Consider the following 11,954-nt stretch of genomic DNA (forward strand, 5'->3'; position numbering starts at 1 on the left):
GGAGTGGTCTACTTCCTTACTGTAGAGATTCTGTGAGTACAGTAAAAAGTCCCCATGGCAGCACAATCTTAGGCACAGAGGTACTTAAGTACAGACCCTTAGTTACTAAGCACAAAATAAGGAAAACAAAGTTAAACACTGTAGTCCTCCTTACTAAAAAGAGAAAAAAAAGAAACACAGTTAACTATTCAACACCACAGTCCGTAAGTGCCTGACATGCTGGGCATGCACTCATCACAAGGACTTGACCTCCCTCACCTCAAGGCTGGATCTTGCCCCCGCTACGGTTCTACCTGCTCCCACTCTTGCATCTGACAGCCTCGGGCTGCCTGCTCCCACTCTCTCCTCCAGCATAGAATGTGACAAATAGCTTTTGTGCTCCTAGGACGCTGCTTGGCCTGCTGTGTTCATCCAGCTCCACGCTTTGTTATCTCGGATTCTCCAGCATCTGCAGTTCCCATTATCTCTGATCACAGTTGGCATCCATGTTACTCAATCCACAGTAATCTTCGAGGCAAATGTGATGATGGAATGGATATATACATGGGGGTACACTCGATCTGAAAATTCTCAGGGTACCCAAGACTTGATATGAAACCCTCTGTCACTTGATTGCTCATTTCCCCACTCTCTCACTCTTATTTCCTCCGATTGTTTCAGTATAGGCAAATATGAAGTCATGTGCATTAAGGCTAAAATAGAATAGAACAGGGTACTTTCAAAATAGGGAGAAGTGAGAAATAGTCTTTTATGGCCAAAGGATACAAAGACAGATATCATGCTTTAAATTTCAAAGCCCAGCTCAACCACACCTAGGCACTGTCAGCAGTGTTGAGATTACACAGTAGGAAGAATTTAATGATCTTGCAGGAGTTCAGTGTTGATTTAATGGAATAATAGATGCACTACAAGAGTTAATACATGTAATGTTTGCACACAAGTTAAGATCGCATTCCCTATAATTTAGAACATAGAACATAGAACAGTACAGCACAGAACAGGCCCTTCAGCCCACAATGTTGTGCCGACCATTGATCCTCATGTATGCACCCTCAAATTTCTGTGACCGTATACATGTCCAGCAGTCTCTTAAATGATTTAGATAGTTATGAGGTGATTTGATCAAAGCTTTCAAGATATTAAGGAAACAGCATATTTTGAGATAAACTGTTTCTGCTGGTTAGGATGGGAGGACATAGACTAATGATCAGAGACAGATCTTTCAGAAGTGAAGCTAGGAAATACTTCTACATACAAAATGCGGTAGAAATTTGGAATTGTCTTCCACAAACTGCAATTGATGCTGACATAGTTGTAAATTTTAAATCTCAGATTGGTTACCTGGAGGTCTTAAGGATGGTGGGACAGATTGATGGGTTATTTGTATATCAGCCATGATCTTAGCACATAGTAGCAGGGAGACCCGTGCAGCTAAATGACCCCTTTCGGTAACAATGAATAGACTTGCCAAAGCTGTGGACAAGCAGCTTACTCCAAATTGTTACCCAAATTGCAACCATCATCCATCATGGGAAAGTCATTGCAGGTTTGCAGTCAGTCCTGACAATATGGAGTTGAATACAGGAAGTATCCACCTCCCACTGCCCATTGACAAAAGTGCCTCTTAAGTATCAAGCTTTTACTATCTCTGCCTTGACTTCATTTGAAGAGACATGTGAGACTAAAACTGAGCACAGGGAGATGGAGAGAAGAGGATATGGCTCGCTTTTCTTGGATGATTAAACTGGTAAATTATCACCTTTCACTTATGAACAGGCAGACGTAAACCTTTTCACTGGAGGATCTATGATTCTACTGCAGCTCCCAGCTGTGCAGCCGTTCAGTCCTTTTAAAAATAGAGTTCATTAAAATCTAGTTCATTGTTGTAGAAGTGCTATCTTTCACACTTTTATTTCTGTTCATCCACAACTCACTCAATTAGTTTAGTTACGGTTTCTATCTAATCAACAATTTGCATTTCAGACTCATTTCAAGTTACTTTCCTTCCCCTATCAGCTGCAGCTGTTCCTGGCTTACCATTTTGAGCCTGGGCTACTGCCCAGGAGACGACCTTAACCTCTGTTAAAACTACTTATAATTTAACCCAATCCAAGGGGCAAACATGTGATGCAGATTAAGGTATCATGCATATTTCATTCTCTTTTCTACAGAAAATGTCTGCTTATCATTTTCTGCTGCAGTCTCAGCCAACAGAGTTCAACTCCTCAGACGCTGACCCTTTCACTCACTCCGCGATCCCCTGACACTGACCCTTTCACTGACTCCTCGATCCCCTGACACTGACCCTTTCACTCACTCCTCGACCCCCTGACGCTGACCCTTTCACCGACTCCTCGACCCCCTGACGCTGACCCTTTCACCGACTCCTCGATCCCCTGACGCTGACCCTTTCACCGACTCCTCGATCCCCTGACACTGACCCTTTCACTGACTCCTCGATCCCCTGACACTGACCCTTTCACTGACTCCTCGATCCCCTGACGCTGACCCTTTCACCGACTCCTCGATCCCCTGACGCTGACCCTTTCACCGACTCCTCGATCCCCTGACGCTGACCCTTTCACCGACTCCTCGATCCCCTGACGTTGACCCTTTCACCGACTCCTCGATCCCCTGACGCTGACCCTTTCACCGACTCCTCGATCCCCTGACGCTGACCCTTTCACCGACTCCTCGATCCCCTGACGCTGACCCTTTCACCGACTCCTCGATCCCCTGACGCTGACCCTTTCACCGACTCCTCGTTCCCCTGACGCTGACCCTTTCACTGATTCCTCGATCCCCTGACGCTGACCCTTTCACTGACTCCTCGATCCCCTGACGCTGACCCTTTCACTGACTCCTCGACCCCCTGACGCTGACCCTTTCACTGACTGCTCAGTTCTTGAACAAAACATTGTTCTGCTCTGTGATTTACTCCTTTGATGTTGAATATTTGAAAAATTCTGTCGTCATGATTGTAGTAACAACTTGTTTTTGACATAAAATGCACCTTGTGCTATTTCTCAAGTGATAACTGTTTCACTTCAAATAGCAACAGCTGCACCTTCTTACTTTCCAACTATGTCTCTATTATCCTGTGCAACAGCATATTGTGCTCGTGAAATGAAATACAGCACTACAATATTAAGGTTTTAGACCAGACAAGGGGGTGCAAGCATCCAAGCCTATAGACAGATTGCATGTCTACCCTTGAGGTCCAATTAAATACAAATATTTATGTAAAGATATCAAAAGCGATCCACCAATAAAGTTAAGATTGTAACTGAATTCAGAGCATGTCCCAATCTTATTTAGATTGCACATGATAAAGTTAATTACATTGGCTTAGGATGAGTGAGGGATCATAACAAGGTGGAAATAAATTATCTTGTCCATTCTGTATATTTATGCTCTAAACAGTGCAAGTAAAACTGCTATCTCCTCAAAGTGGGCGCATAACTATATGTGGCAAGATATATAACCACAGTACGTTTATTATTTAAATCACAATCAGTCCAATGTTAGAAAACAGATATTGCTGGAGAAACTCAGCAGGTCTGGCAGTTTCTGTAGAGAGAAAGCAGAATTAACGTTTCAGGTCCAGTGACCCTTCTTCCGAACTGGACTCAGTGTTATCTCTGCTTTCTCTCCACAGATGTTGCCAGATTTGCTGAGTTTCTCCAGCACTGTTGGTTTTTGTTTCAGATTTCTCGCATCCGCAATTCTTGGTTTTATTTCAGCCAATGTTACATGGTGTCAATCTACTAGTGCACTCATGATACAGCCTATGGCTAAGCTGGGAAAACAGCTATTCTGTCAGGTGGAGAGGTAAGGCAATTTCTCATGAGGAAGGAAATCAGTATCAAATCTGAGTCCTTCCCAACATCTTCTAGTCATGTCCAGTGCGCGGCGTTGACAAAGATCAGGGAGCCCCCAACCTGCTTCCCCACTAGCACCGGGCACCAAGTCATGTCGACCTTCAACATGTGAAGATCAGGACCTGTAACCTGTACACACCTGAAAAATGAGTGGGAAACAGCAGCTAAGGATGGAGTGTGGGTCATAAGGTCACTACCACACTGGCCCTCAAGAAGTGAGACAGAGAATGAGGAGAGCAGAAGAAATAGAAAAGTCACAAATCTCCACAGAAATGAAGGAAAACAGAGCACACTGTGAACACCAGCAAACAGGAAACAATCCTTGAAGTGGAAAAACTAAAAGGAAAATAATGATCATTTCCAGTTAATACGCATTCCATTGTCTTGGAGAAAGTTGTAGTGACATGATCAACCGTATATATTACAAAGCAATAAAATGTCATGCTCATTAAATGGAGCGTATACCTGGACCTGCAATCTATTAAAATTAGGTAACAGAGTTTTACTTGTGGTTAGGCTCAAAAAGGGTGGGCTGCCTTAAGATCTAATCTTGTCCTGCTCTTTGAAGTCCCAATTATATGATCTTAAAAAAAATTATTTGGTTTGAGTCCAGAATTAGCAAGACTCAATTTACAGCATGCTACTGCAATAATGTAATATACTTACTCATAGGCTGTCTTCTTGACCACTTACTATTCTGTGTGCTGCCCCCATACCACTCCATGTGTCGCTGCCTCACGTGAGGCTCCTTCAGTGCTCCATTTTGCTCCCTCAACTCTCCCAAACAAAGCAAAGGACTATGGCAGGACATCACAAATTGTCTTCCAATGTGACTCCCATTTTGGAGAGGTAGTAGGAACTGCCGATGCTGGAGAATCTGAGATAACACGGTATAGGGCTGGATGAACACAGCAGGCCAAGCAGCATCAGAGGAGCAGGAAAGCTGACGTTTCAGGTCGAGACCCTTCTTCAGAAATGGGGGAGGGGAAGGGAGTTTTGAAATAAATAGGGAGAGAGGGGGAGGAGGATAGAAGATGAATAGGGGAGAAGATAGGTGGAGAGGAGACGGAAAGATCAAAGAGCCAGGAAAGCTGAGTGTAGGTGGGGAGTTAGGGAGGGGATCGGTCAGTCTGGGGAGGATGGACAGGTCAAGGGGGTGGGATGAGGTTAGTAGGTAGGAGATGGGGGTGGGCCTTGAGGTGGGAGGAGGGGATAGGTGGGAGGAAGGACAGGTTAGGAGGAGGGGATGAGCAAGGTTGGTTTCCAAAACCCCCATCTCCTACCTACTAGCCTCATCCTGCCTCCATGACCTGTTCTATATCATGTTGTCTCTGACTCCCATTTTAACTCACCACCACCTTCTCAAAGGTGATTAGTGATGGACAACACATGCTGGCCTAGTTCATACTGTCCACATCCCATGGAAGAGTATACGTTAAAAAATATTCCTGGAAATTAAAATAATTCCAGATGCTGGCAAAAACTAAACAGCAATAAAGAGCACAGGAACATTAGGTGTATAATGATTAAAGTTTGGATATTACACATCAAAAAAGAAACACGTCAAATAAACATAAAAATCTGTTCTTTTAAAGTTTTGTAAAGGTATATTTATTAGCTTATTGTGGGAGTCACTGGCTACCTCCATATTTATTGCCCATTCCTGGAGAAGATGGTGGTGATTTGCTTTTTTGAATCACTATAGTCCTTAGGGTTTAGATTCACCCACAGTGCTATTAGGGAGGGAGTTACAAGATATTGATCTAGCAGCTGTGAAGGAACAGTGATATCGGTCACAGTCAGGCTGTGTGTGGCGTGGAGAGGAATTTGCGAGCGATGGCCCTCTCATGTATCTGCTATCCTTGTCTTTCCAGGTGGGACAGGTCTGCATGGGTTTTCTCTGGGTACTCCGGTTTCGTCCCACAGTCCAAAGATGTGCAGGCAAGGTGGATTGGCCATGCTAAATTGCCCATAATGTTCAGGGGTGTGTGGGTTATAGGGGGATGGGTCTGGGTGGGATGCTGCAAGGGGCAGTGTGGACTTGTTGGGCTGAAGGGCCTGTTTCCACACTGTAGGGCAACTTCTAAGATGCTGCTTGGCCTGCTGTGTTCATCCAGCTTCACACTTTGTTATCTCGGATTCTCCAGCATCTGCAGTTCCCATTGTGTCTGCCATCCTTGCCTAACCTGATCTATGTTTAACTCCAACCCCAAGGTGTTGACAATGAACTGCCTGCTCAGACAGTACACAGACAATTCAGTTGTCAAGTGGCTGCCACTCTCTCAAGGGCAAATAGGGACAGATAAAAATGTATTGGCCTAGCCAGTGATGCCCAGCTTCTTAGGTTGAAAAATAGAACTCCTGGTCTCGGCACCTGATTGTAGAATTGAACTATTAACTCGAGGTCTCAAGATCTGGAATTCCACCCCTGCAAAACTTTTCCTCATTTAAAACTTGCCACACCCATCTCTGACCAAATTTGTGATCATCCAGCATTATCACGTCTTATTTGGCTTGGTGCCAGATTTTACTTGGTAACAATCTTGTGAACGTTTGCGACATTGAAGGCTCTGAAAATACAGGTGATGGATTAGGGTGGCACGGTGGCTCAGCGGTTAGTGCTGCGACCTTGCAGCACCAGTTACCTGGGTTCGATTCCACCCTTGGACAACTGTCTGTGTGGAACTTGCACATTCTCCCCAAGTCCACGTGGATTTCCTACGGGTCCTCTTCATTCATGCTGTGCATCAAAAGAGATGCTAATATTGTAACCAACCTTTTTGTCCATAGTGCATCTGAAGAATGTGACTAGTCTACTTTGAGGTCCTTCAAAGGAATAGAAAGCAGGCCAGACTTAAACAGCTGCAGCTTTTAAGTCTGAGCAAATTATTTCTTTTTCAATCTGTGATTCTAGTAAATACTTGGAAAAGTTAATCAGTGCCATTTTTCCTGGGGAAATGGATGCCTTATTAGCACAGTGGGATATAGCTTAATTAATAATGCTCCTATTTTCCAGCAATCACCTTGGTGCTGTTAAGGCTACAATGAAATGTGTTACTATTGACTTTGTATTTAGACTGAAAAAACAACAATATAGTTTGCAGTCCAGCTTTAGATAGAGGAAGTCTATTTCTGGCCTTAATTTGATAAGGGCTCGAGTAGGAAAAACTGACAGGAAACCAAGTGTCAACTGTGAAAAACAGACATTGTTGCTAGGTAATGTTTCTATAATCGCTGTCTAAATTAGATTTAAAATAATTGTCACTTGGATTCTTTCCATAACTTATCTTGCGACATTATTTAGCAAGCCTTTGGCCTACCTAGAACTGGTCAGCCATGGCTAATGACAGTTCATGTTCCTACAGGTTCTTTTAAAAATAAGCAAATGTAACCCTTATATGGGTCAATTCATTATTGAAAAAGTGAAGCCTTTTTCATAACATATTAGCTGTAAATAGAATAAGTGTTTAAAAAAGGGTGCAGATATCATATTCAAAAATCAGTCCAATGTTTGTGGGTTTTTTTGAGGTATGAATGGAAAGTAACCCTTTGAAGTCCACAATAATGTGGAATCCACTGAGAGGAAGTTCACAGATGGAACTCCTATCCAGAACCAAACTTTCAGTTGATGGATTTCTGGGGGCATTTCTTATAAACGTTACATTAAGTTGTAGGTGCAGGAATAGAAAGAAAGACAGACCTGTGCCCGCCATTCTTCAACAGACAAACATATGAAGCTGTTTCAAAACAAAACGTTATGGGATCCTTTGCTTCATAAATGGAGTCATGGATGTTTTTAACTCCAAGGGTGGTTTGGCCCATAACTTGGAGAGGTCAAAGCCCTAAAAACACAGGCGTCAAGTCGAGCACCTGACATGATTCTGCCAACCTCCAGGTTTAACTATGGTGGGTTTCCCTCAAAGCTGTCAAGTAAGTAATGTTGATGTGAATATCCGACACTAACAGAGGATTTAACCTCGCATTCTTGGCTTGATCAGTCAATGCACAGGTTCCTGAGCTCTTAGGAAATTGTCAGGGCGAACTTGGCATGAAGACTGTAGAAGCTGTGTTTATTCAGGAAATATCCAGGCGAGGAAGCCTTCAAAGAGCGAAGCTGAATAATTGCTACTCTTCCGGAGTGAGAGGCTGATGGTCTCAGCCCCACTTCTGCTACGGGTGTGTTTTCACTGTTTGACAAGTTATTTCTAGCTCCTTGGAATGTTGTTCACATTTAAGTGGATTTGCCTGCTGTCAAACTCTGCCACAACATTGAGTTTTTTTTTAATTCATTCACGGGATGAGGGCATTAGCACTATTTATTGCCCATTCCTAATTGCCAAGAAGACAGTTAAGAGTAACCCCCATTGCTGTGGGACTGAAGTCACATGTAGTGCCAGGTAAGGATGGCTGTTTCCTTCTCTAAAGGACATTAGGGAACCAGATGGATTTTTCCAACAATCGGCAATGAATTCATGGTCATCATTAAATTCTTAATTCCAGACATTCATTGAATTCAAATTCCATCTGCCATGGTGGGATTCGAACCCAGGTCCCCAGAATGTTATCTAGGTCTCCGGATTAACAGTCCAGCAGTAATATCACAAGGTCATCACCTTCCCCTGTAAACAGAGAGAAACTGTGGTCAGGGAACCAGAGGGCACAGATTTGAGCTAATGGGTAAAAAGGTGAGAAGGAAATGTTCTAAGGATTTGTTATGACATGAAATGCATTACCTAAAATGTTGGCTTAAGCAAATCTGTAGCAACTTTCACAAAGGAATTGGCTGACTACTTGAAAATTAAAACATCTCAGGGCTTTGGGGAAGGAGTATTTTTTATATGAAAAGTGAAGTTTCATATCCAGAATGTGTAATATGCCAGGAAGGGATGTGATAATGCACTGTGAATGAATAATTACCCTTGTCCAAGTCTAAGTTTTCAATGTATTTTTAGGCCTATTGCTACAGATACCGTTGTGCAGCTCGCAGTCAGAACACACCAGACAGCACTGCCTCCAATCTGGGTTTCCGCTGTGCTGCTGATGTTCTGCCAGATTACCTTAGGTGAGCTGGCTTCTGGGGAGAGTCAACAGGAAAATAAGCGTCCAAAGTATTAGCGTCCCTGAAGATGGAAAGATGCTGAATACATGTCACGATGGAACTAGCCCTTACAGCAGTCAGCAACTGGTGCTTACTGGAAATTGCCAATAAGCTGGTGAATGTCTCAGCCATGGATTCCTGCAATCTTTCCATTTAGATGGTTTCAATTTAAAGGGAGAGGACAGGAGGTTTGAAAGGTGTTTCTTGCAAGAGTTTCAGCTAACACTTCTGGACACACTACATCTGGATTCTGTCTTTGTTATAGCTAAAACAAAATTAATCTTCTTGATTAGAACCGTTACCAAATACTGCAAAGTGAATGGACTCAACAAGACTGCTTTGAAAGGTATTTTTTCACCAAACTTCCAGTTGATTGTTTTCCAAGACCAAAGTCTCTACATCTTTCCACAATGATATTGAAAGGCTTGTAATAGAGTTTGCTTGCTTCTCAATCTGTTTTAAAATTTCTGTAAATAAACGTCACATAAGATCATTCTCAAATATTGGACTGAGGTGAATGGCACAGAGTATTTTTGTGTACAGTTGTAATGTAGACAGTACATAAAAACAAATAACTTAATCACTATACCAAACATTCTTAGCATCTCAGAGTACGTCACTAGCAATGAATTTGAAGTGTGGTCAATGTTGTAATGTAAAGAGAAACAGTAGCCAATTCCAGGAAAACTATACAGGCATTGGAAGCAGTCCAGGGAAGGTGTACTAGGCTGAGATAAGGTATGTTGAGACTGATCTATAAAAGAGTTTGAGTAGGCAGGGCTTGTGCTTGTTGAAATATAGAAGTATGAGAGACAACCTTGTTGAAACACAAGATTCTTAGAAGACTTAATAGGAAAATTGTGGAATGGTGGCTTTCCCTGATAGGAGAGTTTAGAACCAGACAGCAAACCTCAGAGTAAGGGTTCACACATTTAAGACAAAGTTGATGAGGAATTTCTTTCAGAGGGTAGTGAATCTATGGTATTCTTTACCACAAAGAACTGTTCAGGCTGCATTATTAGGCATATTCAAGGCTGAGATTTTTAATCAATAAAGGATTATGGGGAAATCCAGGAAAATAGAGTTGAAGATTATCAGATCAGTCATGATCTCATTGAATGGCACAGCAGACACGATGGGCTGAATGGCCTACTTATGCCCCTGTGTCTTATGGTCTTAATTTGCATGTAGCAAGCTCCATACACAGCAAGTAAATAAATTACCATGTAATCCATCTTGGTCATAGTGGTTCAAGGAAAGGTGGGAATAGCTGCAGCTCTAGCCAAGCTGATCCATGCTCTTTTAGCACTGCATCTACTTGACAAGGCAGAAAACTCTCCAGGAACGTCCTGTCCACAAATCGAACCTGGTAAATGACTACCTATTAGGTCTAATCTCAAACATCAGCAAAATGATGAGAAGGGTCTTTTACAATGTTATCAAAATGTATTGATTCATCAGTTACCCGCTCGCTGGTGCTTGGATTCTTCAGTTCTGCCAGAACAACGCAGGCCCCTGACCCTATCCCAGCCTTGGTCCAAGTACGGACAGAAGCAATGAATTTGTGAAATGAGGTGTAAGTGACTGCCCTTCAGCAATGGCTGAAGGCGGCAATTGACTAGCTTTGGCCCCAAGGAACCCAAACAATACTGAAATCAAGGGCAGGAAGGGCACACACACTCCACTGGTTGCTAACTAACACAAGAGAAGATGGTTGTGGTTGCAGAGATGTTGTTGCAGGAATTCCTCAATAGTGCCCTCGACCCAGTCATTATCAGCTGCTTCATTCTTCTGTCCATCAAAAATGAGGAGATTTGCTGGATATTGTGCTATGTTAATTCACTTTATGGCTGTTTGCATAATGAAGCATTCCACATCCACTTGGAGAAAGAACTGAACAAGTGGTGAGTAACACTCACACCATACAATTGACAAGCAATGACCATCTTAAAAAGAAAAAGTGCAGTCACTTCCCCTTGACAGTCATAAGGTCATAAAGAGGAGAAAGAGTAAGTCATTTGATCCATCAATTCTGCTGTGCCATTTAAGATCTTGGCGGATCTGATTGAGACTGTAACTATCCTCCTGCTTGTCTTCCATAAACCTTAACTCCCTTGTTGATCAAAGATCTGTCTGATTTAACCTTGAAAATATCCAAAGTTGTAGTCTCTGATGCTCTTTGTGAAGGAAGTTACAAAGACGTCCTTATTTTTGAACCATGTCCTGGGGGTCTAGATTTGCAGTGAGAGTATTTACCCTGTCAAGCTCCCACTTCTAAACTCTAATGAGTATCAGCTTTATCTGCACAACTTTCCTCGTAAGACCGTCGCCCTAGGGATCAACCCAGTAACCTTTCTCTGAACTGCTTCCCATGCACATATATCCCCTGCTTAGAAAAGGAGACCAATACTATACACAGCATTCAGGTGTGGTCCCACCAAAACCTCGCAGCGTTGTAGAAATACTTCCCTAGTTTCATGTTCCATTGCTCGTTTTTTAATTAATTGCTGTACCTGCCAGTCACCTTTATGTAATTTGTATAGAAGGATTTATATTGTAGTATACTGCGGTTTTCCTTATTTCAAATAAATTCTGACCATTTTTTCCACATATGCTCTACTTGCCATTTTTTTTGCCGCTTCATTTACCATATCTTTATCCTAAGTTTCACTAAAAGTACAAACTCTTGGTGAAGCTTTTCATCTCTCACTCATCAGGATAATTTGCAAGAAATATCAGTGTAAAGGAAAAAGATCATTTATGCTATACAAGAGAAGAATGTTGGTTGGCAAGTGGACTCTACTTAGTTACCATCAAGATTGCACCAGTTAATGACTCACATTTAACTACCAAACTTTGTTTGAATTTTAAACCATTGTGGGTTGACTCCTGTTGGTCAAGGTGTTGATCTGTTAAATAAATCTGAGAATGTCTCTTACCCGTTGAGTTGAAACAGGCACATTAGATGTTCGTAA

The 11,954-nt window shown here is 42.4% G+C and overlaps 1 protein-coding gene across 1 annotated transcript in view; it reads left to right on the forward strand.

Moving 5' to 3' along the window:
- The window catches only part of sumf1 (sulfatase modifying factor 1), a 175,387-nt gene extending 163,795 nt beyond the window's left edge, over positions 1 to 11,592 (forward strand). Inside the window, exon 9 of the mRNA XM_059649972.1 lies at positions 8,834 to 11,592. Coding sequence (XP_059505955.1) covers positions 8,834 to 8,947 — 114 coding nt within the window. The 3' untranslated portion in view covers positions 8,948 to 11,592. The remainder of the gene's footprint in view (positions 1 to 8,833) is intronic.
- The last annotated feature ends 362 nt before the right edge of the window (positions 11,593 to 11,954 follow it).

This window comes from Stegostoma tigrinum, chromosome 11 (assembly GCF_030684315.1).
Source record: "Stegostoma tigrinum isolate sSteTig4 chromosome 11, sSteTig4.hap1, whole genome shotgun sequence".
In the NCBI taxonomy this organism is placed as follows: Eukaryota; Metazoa; Chordata; class Chondrichthyes; order Orectolobiformes; family Stegostomatidae; genus Stegostoma; species Stegostoma tigrinum.